The sequence below is a fragment of the Quercus robur genome, chromosome 11, assembly GCF_932294415.1.
Source record: "Quercus robur chromosome 11, dhQueRobu3.1, whole genome shotgun sequence".
Classification (NCBI taxonomy): domain Eukaryota; kingdom Viridiplantae; phylum Streptophyta; class Magnoliopsida; order Fagales; family Fagaceae; genus Quercus; species Quercus robur.
The window spans coordinates 46,726,511-46,746,905 of NC_065544.1; the positions used below are offsets into that span (position 1 = coordinate 46,726,511).

At 35.6% G+C, this 20,395-nt stretch overlaps 2 protein-coding genes, 1 long non-coding RNA gene and 1 pseudogene across 3 annotated transcripts; 1 reads left to right on the forward strand and 3 right to left on the reverse strand.

Annotated features, from left to right (window-relative positions):
• Positions 1–1,225: 1,225 nt before the first annotated feature.
• LOC126705117 (tyrosine--tRNA ligase 1, cytoplasmic-like) lies at positions 1,226–4,155 on the reverse strand (annotated as a pseudogene).
• A 1,406-nt stretch (positions 4,156–5,561) lies between these two features.
• On the reverse strand, positions 5,562–8,540 carry LOC126706095 (uncharacterized). Its single transcript, XR_007648512.1, has 3 exons — positions 8,009–8,540; positions 5,989–6,100; positions 5,562–5,865 (listed from the first exon to the last, which is right to left on the reverse strand). It is a non-coding gene; the product is annotated as an uncharacterized LOC126706095 (long non-coding RNA).
• A 449-nt stretch (positions 8,541–8,989) lies between these two features.
• Positions 8,990–11,251, forward strand: LOC126706094 (F-box/kelch-repeat protein At3g23880-like). The gene is made up of 2 exons (XM_050405362.1): positions 8,990–10,272; positions 10,558–11,251. Exons 1-2 carry the CDS (start codon positions 9,123–9,125, stop codon positions 10,599–10,601), a joined length of 1,194 nt encoding a protein of 397 aa, XP_050261319.1. The 5' UTR covers positions 8,990–9,122; the 3' UTR covers positions 10,602–11,251.
• A 2,421-nt stretch (positions 11,252–13,672) lies between these two features.
• LOC126706090 (protein DETOXIFICATION 46, chloroplastic-like) lies at positions 13,673–20,171 on the reverse strand. The gene is made up of 14 exons (XM_050405359.1): positions 19,644–20,171; positions 18,722–18,816; positions 17,893–18,001; positions 17,685–17,740; positions 17,212–17,267; positions 16,419–16,557; positions 16,138–16,275; positions 15,986–16,054; positions 15,785–15,895; positions 15,424–15,552; positions 14,787–14,864; positions 14,333–14,404; positions 14,171–14,227; positions 13,673–14,093 (listed from the first exon to the last, which is right to left on the reverse strand). Exons 1-14 carry the CDS (start codon positions 20,107–20,109, stop codon positions 13,992–13,994), a joined length of 1,677 nt encoding a protein of 558 aa, XP_050261316.1. The 5' UTR covers positions 20,110–20,171; the 3' UTR covers positions 13,673–13,991.
• Positions 20,172–20,395: the final 224 nt, after the last annotated feature.

Below are 20,395 nucleotides of genomic sequence, written 5' to 3' on the forward strand. Positions count from 1 at the left end.
CTATCGTACCACATCCACCGGTGAAGATGACACAGTATTTTTGAATTATGTGTTTTGGTCTTTCGGTCCAAGCATTGATGGATTCAAATATTGCAAGCCGGTTATCAGTATTGATGGGACCCATCTGTATGGTAAATATCAGGGAAAGTTGTTGGTTGCAATGGCAACCGACACTAACAACAAGGTATTCCCTCTTGCCTTTGCTATTGTGGATTCTGAGTCAGGGTCTAGTTGGAGGTGGTTTTTACAATGTCTCAGAGATGCGATTGGCCGCGTGATACCTAACGAAGGCATTTGCATAATTTCTGACCGACATCTCGGTATCAAAAACGCCATTGCAAACTGGCCTAGAAGGGATGATGGAAGAGCACTGGTATTTCATAGATATTGCCTTCGACATGTTGCTAGCAACTTTAACACACATTTTCAGAACTCGACTCTGAAGTCAGCGGCGTTGAAAGCCAGATATGCTAGTCAGGCAGTGAAATTTACCTCCATAATGGAGACCATTAAGCAGGCGGAAATTGAGGCCATTAGAAATAAGAAGAAGTTGACGGGGAAGGATGGCAAGGAAAAGAATCAAGATTATCTTCCATACACATACCTAATGGGCGAGTCTGTGGTATTTCATAGATTAAGCGACATGTCGAATGTTGATATTGAGAATGTTGGGCACGTTTAGAATGTTGATATTGAGAATGCCTTCTCTTGCGATGTAACTGCATTTTGCATTGTAAAACCATGTTTATACAGAGAGCGTAGAAGTTTCAGTAGTTTTGTTTGATGTAATGTACGTGTATTTACATTCTCAGCTTCTTTGCCTCTAAATGAGTGCTTATGGATTATATTCGTAATTTGTTTATCTCTGCTTCTCACCAGGTGCATGCACACGTTTCAGTTTCTGGCTTGTCTGCATATAGATGCATTGCATTGAATAAACTATTCCACTCCATAACACCAAATGAGTGCTTTTATAGTGAAATGATCTTAACTCCAAATAATATGAGACACAAGGTTTTGATCCAAAAAATGTGTCAACTACATAGTTCTCTCTATACAAAACATAAAATTCCTGCCAATGAAGGCTTAAATATCCACATCTCAATACATTGTTCTCTCTATACAAAATTTGCAATCACACTAAGAAATGGCACGGAAAAGAAAGTTATCCACCCTTTTAAGACGGTAACCAAACCAAGATAAGGTGGCAATGACAATGTTGGTCTCAAATCCCCCCATTCAACTTCCAACTGTCAGGCATTGGAGATGGCTTTACTCGGTCCTTTGAAATCGTCATGATGGTACCTAATACAAATCACAAACAGAATTTTATCACATTTCCCATATAATGCAAAAACAAAAATCTATCATTCATATATTTATCAATTTAATTAATTGTATATTTTTTGCAAACTATTTACTTTCTTTACAAAGAAAACGAGGCCAAGAATACCAGCTAAGTAATAGAAAAAAGAAATAAATATTTGCAAAAGGCTCTTTGAAATAATACCATCATTCAGTATCTCGGGTAAAAGAAGCATGAAAGGTGGGAACTTATCTTCCCATATCAAAGCTAGAAGCACGAAACCAAGCTACAAAAAGGTTGCGTTAACGAATTATAAGAAAGTTGAAACCAAAAAGCAAGAATTAAACCTTTAGCCAGACCAGCTAGTGAAAATGAACTAAACAAAAAGTACTTAAATGCAAAATACTCCTAGCTTACCAATGTCCTTATGGTTATGGAGACAGCATATATCTGTATATTCATGCAAGCTAATTAGTTTTACCATTAAACAAAAAATATATAGAAACAAAACTATGGAAAAAACACATGACAACTTATGTGTAACAATCATGTTTGGTACTACAAAAGTTTCTGATATATTTTGCATGCTTATTGCTTAGACATAAAAATGACAAGTAACAACTTCAAGTCTAGGAATCAACCTTCCAGGGTGATATTGAGAAGCAAGTTCTTGTTTGAGATTATGAAATGGGAAAAACACTTGCTTTTCAGCGAAGGATCCTGAATTTTAAGGAGGTTCACACTTTAGATGGATATCAAATGTAAATCCAACTTACATTATTTATGTCTTTATCAATTTTTCCCTGGTCGATGCATCTTCTGGCGCTCATGCATACGGTGCTGAAGCAAATGCATCTTCTGCATCGAATGTTGACGAGCTTCATCAAGAAATCTCAGTTCGTTCAGCAGTAGTCATAATTCCATTGATTATTGTGTGGACACACACACATATTCCTTGGAGTATTTTCTAGAAAATCCATAGAGGAGGTACAAGAGAAGAAGATGTTGCTGGAAAAGCTACAAGTTAGAATGAATAAAGCAGAAGCAAAGGCCAACAAGCTTAAAGTGTCATTGGAGAATCTATGTGGTATACTAACAAGGTTTTTACGAATCATATTTTGTTTTTATTATAAATAATTCCAATCATTGAAGACATTTTTCTTCCATAAGGGTATGTTAGAGCTCAATCAGACGATGAGAAATATCTATCGTAGGAAAAAGTAGAACATGATCTGATAAAGCTTGAACAAGCCCTGCATGATGAAGAAGCGGTCTGCCTTCTTTTCCTGGACTCTTCACCTTCCAATGCTGACATCGATTTGATATAACAGTGATATCTGTGCCTACAAATAAAGCAATAATTCTAATCAAAACCCAATGCAATTGAAATTTTGAATATGTATGTCATAATAGTTTTTTTTTTCAAAACATTGAATGTAATACTTGCCTACAACGAGTATGTTTCTCAATGAAGGAATACAACTGGCTGCAACGTCGTAGTACTAAGTGCACAAAACTTAGTTATATTTGCGGGGTTTTTCAGTGGTTAAGGTTGAACCCACAACTACTTTTGGTGAAAGGCACTTGTCATTGCAACAAGGCTTGACCACTAGTGCAACTGCTAATTCAGACCACTAGAGCAAGGCTTGATTGAAGGCACGATTTATATGTGCAACTGCTAATTCTCACTCTTAACATTTTCAAAACGCATTATTAAAAGAAATTAATTTTAAAAGCCAATCAACCATACCTTAACCCTTTTCAAAAGATCTTTTGCATTATTGTCATGCTTGAAGTGTTCTCTTACACGCTACAAATAGACAGAACAAAGATGGTAGAGCACAGAGTTAAGGAATTTGATGATTTATAGGGTCCCTTGAGCATACTTTGCAATAGCTTTATAGTGTCCAAAAATTCACCCTATGTTTGGATGGGGCAGTTCCAAACATACCCTCAAGGATGTGGGCCAATCAAATTAAGGTCCTACCAACTTACCTAAGAGGCATTAATTAGTGCTAAATGGCATCCAGGAAACAACATACCTCTAGTATTTTATTGAAAGCCTTTGCCAAGGCTGGTTTAATATCAGCTCGATGTAGCTTTCCACTTTCATAGTAAGCAACCAATTCTTCAAAGCTTTCGAAGCTCTTGGATTGTAGAGAAAACTTACATTGCAAGAAAACAATCTGAGTTACTATTCCCAATGGAAAATGATTTTGAAAAAATAGCGCAAGCAACTATAGGTCTATTCTTAAGGAGCACGGACTTTGAACAAGATGCAAGGGTTGACATGCATGTGAAAAGGCAGATGTCGTACCATTAACTAAATAAAATAAGTAAAGCTTTCATAATAAAATCCTTATGACTTACTTGTCACCACCATTCTTTGCACTGCGCTCTAGTACAAACTTTTTAAACCAAGGTAAAATGAGGTACTTCACATACTCCAAGCATGGATTCCCTTCCACAATATGGACTGAACAATATGCTCTCTTTATCTTCAAATTTACTTTCGCCTACAACATGGAGACAGACTAAATCTAAGGTTAACCTAGTTTATAATTCAGTATCATTATGCTATGCGCAACTAATAAACAAAACACTATGTAGCCCCCTATATGGCAATTTGATACCCCTATACATGCACCCTACCTTGTCATCTTCCATAAAAGTTGAAGATAGTGGATCACTTTTCGACATCTTCTCCTGACCTTGTTGTAAACTGGGTAACATGTTTGTAAATTACCAGTAAGCAAAACAAATAAAGACCACACATAAGCACATTGCATGCGTGGGTAGAAAATTTGTGCTGCAGTGAACTCGTCCTCATCACTTCGACCCATAATGTGACCACACCTGTAGCAAAATAAAATAGAAGTAAAAATAACGACTACATCACCAGCATATTAAAGTAATAATAATAATCATCATACCATAATTCACGTTTTTATCCTTGAAACCGTATTCCTTTGTGCTATATCCATCACAAGAGGCTAGTACTCACATAGAAAGATTCGGTTTATCTCGTTCGACGACCGCAGAAACTCGACCTTCCCTCCATCAGTATCCATCCCAACGGCCTTCCAAATCTGAATGAGGTAGCGCCCAACAACATCAATTTTCCTCAACTGACCTCCCATCTTATTGGTTAGCTGGGCAAACCAATCTACAATCCATATTTTCACTCTACACCCAGCAGATGTCAACTTGTTCACATTTATTTATAATAAAAACAAAATATAGTTCGTAAAAACCTTGTTAGTATACCACATAGATTCTCCAATGACACTTTAAGCTTGTTGGCCTTTGCTTCTGCTTCATTCATTCTGACTTGTAGCTTTTCCAGCAACATCTTCTTCTCTTGTACCTCCTCTATGGATTTTCTAGAAAATACTCCAAGGAATATGTGTGTGTGTCCACACAATAATCAATGGAATTATGACTACTGCTGAACGAACTGAGATTTCTTGATGAAGCTCGTCAACATTCGATGCAGAAGATGCATTTGCTTCAGCACCGTATGCATGAGCGCCAGAAGATGCATCGACCAGGGAAAAATTGATAAAGACATAAATAATGTAAGTTGGATTTACATTTGATATCCATCTAAAGTGTGAACCTCCTTAAAATTCAGGATCCTTCGCTGAAAAGCAAGTGCTTTTCCCATTTCATAATCTCAAACAAGAACTTGCTTCTCAATATCACCCTGGAAGGTTGATTCCTAGACTTGAAGTTGTTACTTGTCATTTTTATGTCTAAGCAATAAGCATGCAAAATATATCAGAAACTTTTGTAGTACCAAACATGATTGTTACACATAAGTTGTCATGTGTTTTTTCCATAGTTTTGTTTCTATATATTTTTTGTTTAATGGTAAAACTAATTAGCTTGCATGAATATACAGATATATGTTGTCTCCATAACCATAAGGACATTGGTAAGCTAGGAGTATTTTGCATTTAAGTACTTTTTGTTTAGTTCATTTTCACTAGCTGGTCTGGCTAAAGGTTTAATTCTTGCTTTTTGGTTTCAACTTTCTTATAATTCGTTAACGCAACCTTTTTGCAGCTTGGTTTCGTGCTTCTAGCTTTGATATGGGAAGATAAGTTCCCACCTTTCATGCTTCTTTTACCCGAGATACTGAATGATGGTATTATTTCAAAGAGCCTCTTGCAAATATTTATTTCTTTTTTCTATTACTTAGCTGGTATTCTTGGCCTCGTTTTCTTTGTAAAGAAAGTACACAATTGCCTCCAACCCCCATCATCCACCACAGCAGTCGGCCCAACCAAGACGTCACCGTCTGTAGGAAGTCCGAAAATTACCTCCACATCTTGTAGGGTGATTGTCATCTCACCATGTGGAAGATGGAAAGTATGAGTCTCCGGCCGCCATCGCTCAACTAGGGCCGATATTAGGCAATTATCTATCTCTCTTGAAGGGGCTCTAAACAATCCTTCTAGCCTTAGCAATTTGATAATATCAATGACTCGATTATCTTGCATCTGAACGTTTGCCATCTCCTTAGTGCGACCACGGCACGTAAGTGGGCCCGAGTCCTACAAAATCGATCAAAATTATAGCGGTTGTTAGAACTAGAAATACAACATTGAAAGAACTTGCTAACTAACAATCAAAGACAACGTAAATATTAAAGCAGTTGTTAGAACTAGAAATTTCACCTCGCCATTCCAAATGGCCTCTGATCGATGATATGGCTGTCGTGTCAACAATGACCTCTGACGTGGACCGGGGTCCAAGACCTCTAACTCCTCATCAATCCGAGGCTCCATACTGCAAACAGTGCAACTGTGAGATCATTAATAGTGTAGGGGCAAAGGAGTGCTACTGTAAAATAGAATTTTCTTAAAAAAAGGTAAGTTATCAATCATACCAAAAAACATGCAAATCGATGATGTTTACGCAATCAAAGAAATTAGAATTGGTAAGTTAGAAAAAAACATAATGAATTTTTTGGAGTTGGAATAATTTTGTAAACTTTTACAATTAAAAGAAATTGAATTCTGTACCAAATAAAATGACTACTTTCATTAATTCTGCTTTGTGTTGGTTATGAACTTTTAGCATGCTTATTTATCAATTGGTTGAAGATATATGGACTGTGTGAGTATCATGTTTCCTGCCACTTATAACATTATAAAGATAGATGTACTCAACTTATTCTTTCTTGATAATGTTACGGTGGCCTCTTTTAACTTCATGTTTTCACACTCATACTAAATGTTCTTTGTGTTCTCCTAGGATTATTAAAAAATTTCTTAATTTATCAATTATGATCTGTATATGCTAAAGATAATGCTTGTACATTTTAAATCTTCTACTACCTTAGATGCCTATCTTCTCATGGAGAAGGCAGCTCACCAGTTGTCATTGCTAGCTTTGGTGTTAGGATCTTGGATATTGGGTAGTTAAAGAGTATGAAAATTAAGGCGATGGCTAGATTCAAGGGTAGCGTTGCTTCCTAAGATGTGAGAGAGAGAATGAAAGACTAAAAGGTAAAACTGGTTTATTCATCAATTGATCATAATACAGCAATACAATTGAGCAGATCAATTGTTAACTACTTAATCAGCTGTAACAACTAACTGACTACCTCAAACACCTCTAACAACAACCAGCTGACATCACTGTTTCTACTAGTAACAGCCTATCACTTGACTTCTTTAACACTTGTACATTTGCACATATACCTGTAAGACATGCATCCCAACATAGCACAGGAAGTACATATCATAATACTACCAACTTCTAACTTCTAATTTCAGCTTAGTGTTACCTCTGCACAATCACCCCAATGCATCAACTTCTTAATGTTTAGTTACACATGAGGTTCCTAACCTTTGGGTGGTTAAGAATTGAAAATGACTTTTTTATAATCCTCCTCCTCTTCTTCTTTTTTTCCCTCCCTTCCCCCAGATAAGTAAATATAAATTAAAAATAAAAATGTAATTGCAGAAAACAGATTTGTGGACCAATGTTATATAAGATCCATAGGTTCCGGTTCTTCCTGAGATGCAAAACACAGAATTGCTCTTGGTCCAAACACTCCAAACACACGTATAATCCTCTTCTTGAACTAATATTTTTTTATCTTTCGTTCCTTGGCTTGATTTCAGTATTTTTAACCCAATAAAAAAAAATTCTTAGATGTATTGTTTTGTTGACTCCATTTCCTTCCATTGTTTTTTTGGTGTAAGTTCTCATTTTTTTCAAATGAATATTCTCACTTATTACTTCACAACTCATACACCGTTCATAGAACCATTTCATCAAACCCATAATTTGCTTTACAAACCCACAAACGAAAATACAATCAGAAAATTAAAACAAACCCAAAACAAATCAGTGAAAATACCATGAAACAAGATACACAAAAAAATCAAACAAAACCCACAAACAAATCAAACAAAACCCACAAACAAATCAAATGAAACCCCAACAAACTAGATTAAATATCAATGTAATCCAGATATTAACACTTTTTACAGTAATGAAACCCAATCAAATGCTCAATCAGTTAAAAATATTTAATTTCCCAAACAACCAAACAGAATAATATACATGCATTCACTGAAATGACATGAACCACCAAAACCCAGAAAGATCCGAAATTGAAAAACGAAATAGGAAACATCATGAAATTCCAAAACCTAAGATTGAAGTTGGAGAAAGAGAGAGTACCTTAGGCGCACGGTGGTTCAATGGGAGCAGTACTGACTTTGAGTGCCTGACTGTTGGTGGAAGCAGAACTGAGTTTCGGTGGCTGAGTGTCAATGGGAGCAGCACCTTCGGCACGGCGAGTTTGAGAGAGCGGAGTGTCTGAGAGTGAGTTGATTTTGAAATTTTTACAGTGAGGGGAAGAGTTTGAGAGAGTTTGAGAGAGTTTGAGAGAGCTTGAGAGAGTTTGAGAGAGCGGTGTCTGAGATTGAGAGATTTTGAACGGGTCTCTGTAGATTGTTTTAAGTGGGAAGGGAAAAAAGCGTTAAAGCGAAAGCGAGTTTATAAAACTCGATTTTGGAAATCGAGTTTTATAAACTCGCTATCCAAGTGGAAACTTTCGCCATGTCAGCAACTGAAAAACAACAAAAACGAGTCTTAAAAGCTCGATTTTTAAATTGAATCTCGAGTTTAAGAAACTCGAGATGCTATTATTACAAATTGTTTCGTAACAGGACAACTAACGAAATACTTAGTATATTACAGTTATTTAGCAACGAAAATCCGTTGAGATACATACCCGTACCTTGACGTGGCAATCTATTTCAAAATTCAAAAAATTGTACCTCTTGATCTGCGTCGCCACGTGTATTACTTTTTTTTAGTAAACAGTTTTTTAGATGGAAAATTATTAATAAGACTATCATTCTTGTAAAAGAAGGGAGTATACAGACACTAGACACACAATCAATATTTTTTTTAAAGAAATAATTATAACATGTTACTAACTCTACAATTCGAACCATTTATCTCCTAGACTTCCAAGCACTTTATATATAAGAAAAATGTCAATTTAACTACAATACTCTTAGCACAATCAATATTTTCTTTAATAAATAATAAGACTTGTTATAATAATAATAATAATAATAATAATAATAATAATAGTAGTAGTAGTAGTGTTTTAAATTGGGTTAAATATCACTTTCTAGATATTATAGAGTAACCCCTAGTTGCACTTGCACCAAATGTCCATGCCTTTTTTCCTCATGTTCTTTTCCCTTCATATATGACACAAAAACAAAAACCTAAACCTTAAACCAGACAGTCTAAAACTTAGTCCCTCACTGCCTCCGTGATGTCTCAAGCTATTCGCGAGCGTGTTCCAAACGACGTCGTGGCAGACATCCTGGGTGGTCTACCAGTGAAATCCTTAATCCGATTCAACTGCGTTTCGAAATCTTTGAACTCCATTATCACTGACCCAACCTTCATTTCCACACACTTCAAGCTCAACCTAAACCAACCCAAATCATCAATATCCCCAAACACTCACTCTGGTTATTATCTGCTATATAAGACTTCATCTTCCAAAGAATTGTGTACGGTTTTTTGCAATAACGACGACTACACATTGACCCAGATTTCCAGGTTTGAAATCCCCAATGTTTTTGACAAGTTCAGCGAAGTTGTTGGTTTCTGTAATGGAATTTTCTGCCTAGCTAGTTCTGACAAAGATCTTCATCATATATCATATTTGTGGAACCCAAGCATTGGAATGTTTAAGAAGCTTCTAGCTACTCGCTTGACCGGCGAGGATTTTAGGATTGTTGTTTTTGGACTTGCATATGATTGTCAAAACAATGATTTCAAGGTTTTGAGGCTTGTGGGCTTTTTTGGAAGAGAAGCTGAGGCTGAGATTTACAGATTGAGGATGGGTTCCTGGACAAAGGTTGTAATATCGATGGAGTCGTTAAGAGGCTATGAACCCAACATTGGAACCATTGTTGATGTTATGCCACCCTGTGTATTTTGTAATGGAGCTTTGCACTGTACGGCATTTACTCGACAAGGTCGTTTCATTTTGTCCTTCGACGTTAGTGATGAGAGGTTCCGTGAGATAATGATGCCTCGTAATTTTCGTGATGGAATCATTGTAATGTTTGAACAAGTTGCGGTGTTCAAGGGATCGCTGGCTATTATTGTTTTCTCTCATAATTTTCTCAATCTGGGTATTCCGGGGGGTTGCTTATGCCACATTTGGGTTATGGAGGAATATGGTGTGGCCGATTCTTGGACTAGAAAATTTCTGGTGCCATTAAGTGATTGGGTTTGGGAACCTCTTTTTTATGGTTGCACTGACAATGGTGAACTTTTGATTAAGAATGACAGTGGGCTGGTTTCAATTGACCCCGAGAGTCGAAATCAGAACATTCTTGCAATTGAAGATTCCAGTTGGGTGGGGTTCTCGGCTAATTCAATGGAGAGCTTGGTTTTACTTGATGAGGGTAAGTAAGTGTGAAAATTAACTTTGGCTATTATATCACTTTCAGTTTTTTCATCATCATTGTGAAAATTAACTTTAGCTATTACATCTTAATTTGTTTGTAAGTTTATTTCGTTTGGAAATTATGTGCTTTTGATGCTGAAACTAAGGTTGTAATTGTTTCCACCCTTGAGTTCAAGAAATTTCTCAGTACGAATGGGTGAAGTTAGCTGAATTACATTTGAGAATTGATAGTTGGAAGCATTTAATTGAAGTGAATCTTATTGATTTTGTTTTCTCTTTTCAGTGTTCATTTCTTATAAGCAAATTTACTGCTTGAGCAGAGAATGATAGGCTTAGGGTTGCCTTCTGCTAAGAACATGTGTCCTTGACCCTGTTCTAATTAATTCAACCTTGGAGTTAAAGAATCACCTATGCTTAGTTTTTCTTTGTTTCTTTTCTTTTCCTAGGTTTTCTCAGCAACCAAACAGTGGATGTGATTAATTAGGATTGTGGGGAAAAAGCTGAATAACAATTAGTCTTTTTTTGTCTGCTTGATTTCATTCTGTATTGGCTTTATTTCAAGCCTTTCCTGTTTTCCCCCCTGTAAGCGTCTCTCTGGTTGTTGAACAAATGTAAGGGAAATGATTGTTAAGTCAGTGTTAATCTTAGGTTCTGCACAACCAGTTAATCAAATTAACATCAGTAGGGATTAGAGAGAATGTGGAGGTTTCAAATATTAATAGTTTTGCTGTGTTTTTGTGTTGTATATAGGCAGAAGGATTGTTTAGCTGTTTGTGCCGGTGTTTGGTGAAAGTGTAATTGTGGGTGGCAATGTGTACTGAGGTTTGGGAAAAATTTCGTTGAGTGTCTACATTTTAGGTGTTATCTTACAAGTAGTAACGAGACTCTTTAAGAGTATTCCATAGTACTTAGCAACTCCGAAATGTGCTGAAATGGGGATTTCAGATGGCTAAGCAATTCTGTTCTATTGTGCTTTCACTATTTGACCATGCCAAAACCCTTTAGTTCCATAGCTATTTGTGATAGAATATAGTGGTCACTTGTTCTCAAGCCCAACAACTAGCAGTAGCTGAAATTTTGCTTCCTTTTTAGAAGTTTAAAACAATGGAATCCTGATTGATCATATTTAACAGTGGCAAAAACAAAATATTGCTTTAATATCACCAGTAGTTGTTGATGTAACAATGACATAGGACAGATTTGAAGTACCTGGCATATGCATGTGTTGGACTTTAGGATTGGGAAAGTTGCGTTATTAGTATTATAATTATTTGATAGGTAAAGAATTTTTTTTTTTGTTTTTTTTTTTTTTGAGAAACGGTAAAGAAATATTATATTGCAAAAAGACTACTTTATGTACACACAAGACACATAAGTATAAAGAATTTCAGAATGTTATTATGTATTGAAAAGTAACGGCTATATGATCTCTAGAATGAAACCCCATGCACTAGACCAATCAAATAAAGAACTAGTGAACATAGCTAACATATGGTTATGGTGAGGGAAAGGCTTTGGGATTTATGCAATGCTTATGTTTGAAAAGGTATGATTTAATTGCAAAGAAGGCTAGAAAAGTGAACAAAGTGGCTGCAGGCATTGCAATGTAGTAGTGCAATTTACTATTATTGATCCAAAAGGGGGAAAATGTTGTAGGAGTTTAGTCAGAAGCTGCTTGAAATAATGTACACAATTCTATACATTCTTTGAATGTACGTTGTAGGGGCACGATTTTGGGGCTCAAGCCCAACAGGCAGGGGATTCTGACCCAAAAGTCCCTCAACAATGAATTTGTAGAGAGTAGGTTACAGAACTAGTTCTTGACAGAGGAAAAGCAGTTACGACCATGCCATGCAACCAGTTGGACGTAAGGATATCCCTTCGAACTTTTTGAGTCGTGGTCCCTAGGGCTGTTTCTTATATTTCTATCTCTTTTCTCGTTCTCTGTCTTTCTCTTCCTTCTCTATCTTTTTCTTCCTTCAGCTTCCGATCCCCTTTCCATGGGGATCTTCTTCTCTTATATAGCATCCTTCCTAAGATCATGACCCTACACTTGTCAACCATCTGACCTTCCACTTGAGTGCCTGTCCCATAGGTCATCATTTTTCTTCTCTGTGAGTTGCACTGGCCAAGATGATTCTGCCTTTCTGTCCCTTCCACATTAATGCGGCTGGAAAAGTAGTTCCTTGGCATTTAATGCGGCAGTTGTGGTTGTCCCCCCCCCTTCCTGGACGCCATGCACCATTCCTTCGTATTGAGTGACCTTTCGCCAGGTAGGAGGTGCGAATTAGACACTCACTTGGCGAGTCCGAGGAGGTACTCCTCCTCGGACGCCCCTAAACAGGCCCGGCCCATCATAGTTAAGATGGGATATCCTGCGCCCCCTGCCTTTTCTTCTTATCGTGGTTGGGCTTGGTACATGAACTACGGCCCAACATTCACTGACAGATCTTATCCCCCACATACGTAATTTTGTATATTTAAATACACAATTTTTCAGTTAAATTACACAATTTTGTATATTCAATATACTCAAATTTTCAATTTTGTACATTCAATATATACAAATTTTCGAGGAATGTACACACTTTTGTATATTTAGAGTACATAATTTTAATTTTTTCAAATAATGTACACAAATTTGGTACATTCAAGGTATACTATGTCAAAGACCGTATACAAATTTTCAAATAACATACACAATTCTCTATATTCAAATGTATAATTTTTTTCAATTTTGTACATTCAACGTACACAAACTTTCAGTTTTATATATTCAATATACACAATTTTTCAAAGAATATACATAATTCTGTATAATATACACAAATTTTCAAAATATGTACACAATTCTTTATATTCAAATTACTCAAAATTTCAATGAATGTACGTAATTTAGTACATTCAAGGTACACTATTTTTTGAAAAAAAAAAATGTTCACAATTATGTAGATTCAATGGGCACAAACTTTTTTTTTTTTTTTTTTTTAAGAATATGCATTCAACATGCACAAATTTTCAAAGGATAATTTTCAAAAAATGTACGTAATTCTGTATGAACATAAATCCAACCTAATATCATGAATATCCTTCAACTTTTATCTCATCTTCTTATTTATATGTCACGGCTCACTTCAAATTCTCCTACTTTCCATAGAATTTCTGCGACTTTCTTAGCCACTAGTACATTCTTTAAAAAATTGTGCACGTAGAATGAAGGCTTCACCATAATGTTCTCAGTGCGGAAAAGGTAGATATTTGAAAATCTTCTAAATTCAGTTTTCATAGTGATACAAATCTAGGACTTTAGTAAGTGAGCTCTGTATAAAGCACTATTTGTGTTACCAAATAACTTTCTCAAGCAACAATTAAAATTTTTTTTTCCCGTAATTAACAAATTGCAATGAAATTATTTATCATCAAATATATATTCACGGTTGGGGAAAGTTTCTTATGAATAGAGTAACAAACAATTACAAGAATAACAATTACTAGAGATTATCTAGCACCTTTTGCTTTGGAGATTATCCTTTCCCTTATGCTTTTAACCTCATAGAGGCATAAAAAGAATGAATACAACGTGATGTTTAGCAGCTAGGTCAAAAAGATGCCAATATGTGATAATAGGCTGCCGTCTGAAGGCAAGAATATTGGAATTCACTTCCTTTGCAACTTCATAAATTTCCCTGTATCATATACCAAAATATGGATTGGAATCTAAGCAGCTTTGAGTTTCTCCGGTCTATAGTTGATCATATTTTTGGACTGCAGTACACCACTAGGAGAAAGAAGGCGCTGGAGAGCAAGGAAAAATCGACCCTGAAAGAAAATTTGATGATGCAGATAAGTACAAATCAAAGATTTTTGCATGTAGGTGTTTGGAATGATAGTCTTACCCATTGAAATCCCACAAGTGCAAACCAGCAACCTGGCAAACCGTATCCTTTTACAAGCTGAAAACAAGACGAATAGGAGAGAATTGTTAATGCATAAAAAGAAAACCAAAGAGATTTTATTTTTCTAAAAGGTCTTCAGTAAACCAAGAAATAGATCTCTACCAGCAGTAGAAGAGCACCCAAAGAAAAGCATCCGCTCATTGATAAGCTAATAAATGTTAGATCTCGTCCAGCCTGCACCATAAAACAGATAAATTGATGCTATATACATTATCTTATACAACTGAGTGCTCCACCGGAGTATTTTGAGTCAAAACATTTGGCATTTTAGGATCGAACCTGTGGCCTCACACCACCACTAAGGTGGAATTCCATTTTGGCTATAATCCATTAGCAGGCAAAGCAAGTTTAGAACCAAGCAGCATAAGTTCATGGAGTTGTGTTTCTTTCTTTCTTTCTTTTTTCTTTATTTATTTATTTTTTATCTGTGAGGGTAGCTAATGTTAAAGTTTTGCTAGTTCTTGGTCCAACTACAGCATCAGACATGCAAGTAGAAAAAAAAAATCAAAAGGTAAAAAGTTCAAGAAAATGTCTGAATTTAAGTTGTCAAACATACCAGCAATGTTCCCTCAAGGCTATGAGTACAAGGCGTCACAGCTAATGAAAGAAAGAACAGAATCAACACCTTGTGCATCTGCATAGACACAAGAATCAGACAATATTCATGTTTCGTTAATTATGTAAAAAATTAGAATATAATTTTACTTACTAGAGTTATTTTCTCCAAATTTAATTCTATCCTTAATGTAAGTTACTTGTCATAATTAAATAAAATAGATCCATCTACCAGTGGGTAAAAAGCTCAAAGACAATCATCCATCCAGAGCCAAAGACATACAAAGGTTATTTAATTTGCATTTCTTGCCGTTATTATATCTTTTGATGCATGGAAACTGGAAATGACCTCAGATCTAACTGAATGGAACACAAGTACCACAGGCTTAAGACATAAGTAGCACAAATTTGGTTATCTGATGAAATTATTTAGTGCCAATTTAGTGTATATAGCAGTTATCATGTCCCGCTTTTGCAGTATCTAATTTGGTGCAAAGCTTAAAATGACAATCTCAGAACCAAGCAATATAATCCTCTGTCAATTGTAGAACAGTTCAGAAGATCATTAAGTATGAGAGCGAACCGTTGAAAATTTTAATAAATATACTTATAATTAAGTTCTAAACTTGGGAACTAACCTCTTGTATGACATTAAGATCAGGTGTAAAAAGTTTGGGAAGCAACCAAGGAACAGACATTCCTATCGTTGCTATTGCTAATCCAAGTATAGCTCCAATAACCATCAGTGACTTTAGCAGCATTCGAGCCTGTATGACATCATAAACCCATAAGAACACTTGCAACAAACAGAATTCAATATAGATACAGAATTGCAACTAGAACTTTTTATTCACTAGTAATAATATATTCAAAATATCCATTAGACCAAAGAAAAAAGTCAACACTTCAGAACTGATATCCTGACAAAACTCTTCGATCTTCATTTAAGTGACACAACCAAGTTTTAAGGTATGATCAGAAAAGATGAATATCACTAACCTTCTCCAAACTTTGGTTGACTCCATATAATAACTCTGGCATGAACGATTGCGCAGTTTGAGAGAGAGGTTCACCCCATACCACACACATGCCGTACATTTGGATCATGACCTAGAGTGATTTGCACATTGTAAAAACCATCAGTTCATTACAGATAGGGAGCACAACAAGGATGAAAGTAACTGTTTGAGTAGAACCAACCTGATGAGCCGCAACTGTATTTGTGCCCATAGCTGTAGCAAAATATGTTATGAGAGAATAGAAGGCCACCTGAACATCAGAAACACACAGATGCATAAATATATTCCCATGTGAGCAGATAAAGCAATTGAGCCGAGTAAAATCTAACAAACCTTTGAGAACATTGTTACAAAGACTGGAGCAGCAATTGCAAATATCTGCAAAAATTCTTTGGGCGATGGAATGGAGATGGAAAAAGCGCTATATCCTTTTTTGTTAAGAGCGTCAATCATCATATAAGCTGCAATAAGCTGGAATATATCATATTGATTAGTGGCAAGTCTAGCAGTAAATTGTATTCTGTATATTGGGTAAATTAGGAATTTGCAACTAATAAAAAGTGATTGATGCATGAAACCATATATATTAATTGTTTAGTCTTCATTGAACATACTTGTGATGTCATTGTTGCCCATGCTGCACCGGTTATACCAAAGTGTAACATATTGCACAGGACTACATGACCAATGGCATTCACAGAACTAGCTACCACCAAAGCCTTCAGAGGTCCCAATGAATCTTTCATGCCAAGACTGGGAATCAGAAGAAAATCCATCAGAATACATTATATATAAGCAAGCACTGGATGTTGATTACATGATCTATTAAATGTGGGGTATATCTTGGCACCAACTTGGGGGGAAGGGGGAATTTGAGAGGAACAGTTTTTTCCTTTAGGCTTTCTATGTTTCTTCTTATTACTCTTGTTAATTCTTTTGACCACAGGAGCTTCTTAGTTGTTGTGAGAATAAGATACTAACAACTAATTTTACAGTTTTTTATTATTATTTATAATTTAACAACTAATTTTACAGTTAGAGAGAAGATATCAACTCTTCATACTATTTTCCAATATCTCTCTCTTATTTCCCTATTTTCATAATCCTGCAAACCATGATCACTCACTTGGCTGTTCAAATTATTCAATGACAACTTAACGGAAAGGAGTATTTAATTAAATAGCTTCAACAACATATAACCATAGATGAGATCTTGTCAGGAGAATTGTGTAATAAAAACATGCAGCACCACATAGCTATTTCATATTTAACAAGATTAATATGGCAGTGCTTACAAGCTAACAAGTATGTACAATAATAAGTCAGAAATTATTACAAAACAATCACACTAATACACTGCCAACATATAAGTACATGATGCATGGGAGAAAAATATAATATTTGCACCTTGCACTTTGAGCAACCAACCCAAAAAGAATTGCAGGCCATGCCAAGCCTCGAATCTACCAACAAAAAAGATAACATTCAGTCAAAAAAGTCCTTAAGAAGAAGTAAGCAGGGAGTGTTTTAATAATCCATAGTAGTAGTCATGGAAAAATGTCAGGCAGAAGAATAAGTCAAATCATTCAGGTATGCAAGCAGATGATCGACTTGCTCAGAACAATAAGACTTGCAAGGATAGAATTTTCTCCATTTGTGCTTATTTTTTTGTTTTAAAAAAAAGAAATGGAAATTAATTTTGGTGTCAAATTCTTTTAAACATTGATGGTGGAAAAATATAAGCAGCAACTTAGAGCCAATATGTAAATGTCAGCCTTCCATATGATGAAGATCGACAGTGGAAAGGAAGATATCAATCTTACAAGGCAAAGGAATTACTAGATTTTATATTTAAAAAAATTATGGAAAAGGAAATGAACCTGGACATATTTGCTTGCTGCAGGTACAATATGCACGTTCTTTGGCCCAGCAAAAGCTGAAAAAAAAAATTACAAATTCATGAATCATTTGAGGGCCTCCACTATATAATTGCTCATTGCCAGTTCTTACTGACTAAAAGGTGGCGAAAAATTATGAACGATATACATCTATCCAAAAGTAACTAAAAGTTGGAGCAAGCTTTATTACCAGTCAGTGCCCATGGACCCAGGAACTGGGTAAACAAAAGCATCAAAGTCCCACAAGTTATCCCAACAAAGAGCAAGATAGATATTTGATGCTGAACTTCATTTTTATCCTGCATCAATACCATCTAGTCAAAATATGCAGCACAGAACTGAAAATGGCAAAAAAGGAATTGATTTCATTGTCAGTATCCTACTTGATTTGGAGACTAGAGAATAACTAAAAGAGAGGGGTAACAAAGATTAAGCGATTTGACAAAATAAAGATACATTTAACTCCCCCACCCCAATAGAGAAAATCAACAGTAGTTAAACGCAAAATTGTACTAATACAACAATGCAATATATATTAGGGTGTAAAATCTCTCACTATACATATGGAAAAAATGAATTATTAATCAATGTCCATACTTATTTGGTAGTCATCTGCTGCCTGTTATTCAAGCTATAACAAGAAACTGATTATGATTTTGTCAAGAATGTTGTGCATTCATGATATATAATGCACCTCTTATTCTCTAACTTGGCATGTGTTATCGTTTTTCCTAGAATATCTAGTTTTGAAGCTTTGAAAAACATAGTGGAGCTATTCAAATTCCAGAAAGAAAACATCGATAGACAACCTATTTTGACTTAATAGCCTAATGCCTATAAAGGATCAGATTAGCACAGAACATATATATTATTAAATTCCTGACATGATAAGGGCAATTAAGAATCCATGTATTTCTTTTACAAAGGTACTATTAATTTGTTAAAAACATTGCCTAGATCAATGCCTAGATCAATTATGAACAAAAACAGTAATACTTTTTACAGCTCAGAGAACTAACCCGTTTGGCAAGCGAAGTGGCAACCATATTTGAAGTAGCAATTGAAAGGAACATGAACAAAAGATTCATATTATCGCAAAAGACCGTTCCAGGGCCTGCACATTCAAAACCACCATCAAAATTGATCTACTTCCCCCACTCAAAAACAAATAAATAAACATCCCCCATTTGGCTATTAAGAAAACCAATTCTCATGTTATATGCTGAATTAGGTTCCATAATATCAAAAAACAAATAATCCTACATAAATCTCAACTAAACTAATGAGAAATCATAAACTATCAATTGTCACAAAAGCTTCAACAGTTTGGAAATGGTGAATTCAATCATTTAATCATTCATTCTAACGTTCCCCTCACTTGTGGACACAAACTCCCTCTTAATAAGATAGGTCTAACACGTGATTTTTAATTTTTAAAATGAGAGAAAGTTCGACCTCACGCTACTTTGATACCATTACCACTTAGAAAAAGATTAATTGAATTATTTAACCATTCATTCTAAGAATAAAAGAATAAATTTGAACTCAAACTATGTATTTTGATACTAAGATAAATTACTACCACTTGTCACAATTTATACCCTATAAGTTTGGTGAATTATCGTTTTAGTCCACTAAATTCAAAATTTATCATTTTAGTTTGTTAACTTTGATAACTAACATGTTGTTTTAGTCCTTTGGTCCATTGCCATTTGAAAAGTGCCATTAACTCTCTTAAAACGGCGCCATTTTAAATCATAATTTAATGCTATAAACATGAAATGACGTCGTTTTAAAAGAGAACGTTATTTTTAAAATAGCAATAGACAAAAGGACTAAATTGATAGTGTTGTCTAAGTTAAAGGACTAGAATAAATTCACAATTATGGAATATTGTATTTTTCGAAACTTCGAATTGAAGAAAAAGACTAGCTAAGGTACCTAAAGCAGCGAGCTCCGTTGAGCTTCCCCGACCGATCACAGCCGTTGAGATGAGACTCATCAACGGTCCACAGATCCAAAGCCCCGTGGCGGGACCAGAAAACATCACGATCTCCTTCATTTGCTTCCATATGCTCTGGTTCGCCAAATCCTCTCTCTTCGATTCCACAACTTCCACCACTACTTCTTCTTCTTCGGAAGAGAGTGAAACTGAAGCGACATTGTTATCATTTTCGAGCTTGTCTTCTTCGATGAGTTCATGGCTAGCGCTAGTGCAAGCTGTTAGGAACCGATTGCGAAGACTGTTCTTATGAGAGATGCGAATACTCTGCGGCGGCGGAGTGGTGGAGTTGCGGAGGCGAGGGGTGAATTGGTTGCTGAGGAAGATTGAAGGGCGAGAGAGTCGTCGGAGATTTGGGGCTCCGATTGGAGTGTGGGAAGGACGAGCTAGGGTTTTGAGCTGCATCGTTGAAGCTGAGAATTGCGGTTGAGACTGGAGAGAGAGAGAGAGAGAGAGAGAGAGAGAGAGAGACTGTGTACGAGAGCGGTTTATATAGTTCAGGAATAAAAAATTTGAAAAAGATGAAGCGGTGTGAAAGTTTGGCGCGCGGCTTGGGTTTGGCTCTGACCAAGGCTTGAGTCTAATAATTTATGATTTTTTAATAATAATTATTGAGGTAGTATATATATTATAATTAATTTATAACGAATTTATGTGAAAGTAATTTTAAACTAAGTTGTTGAAAATTATG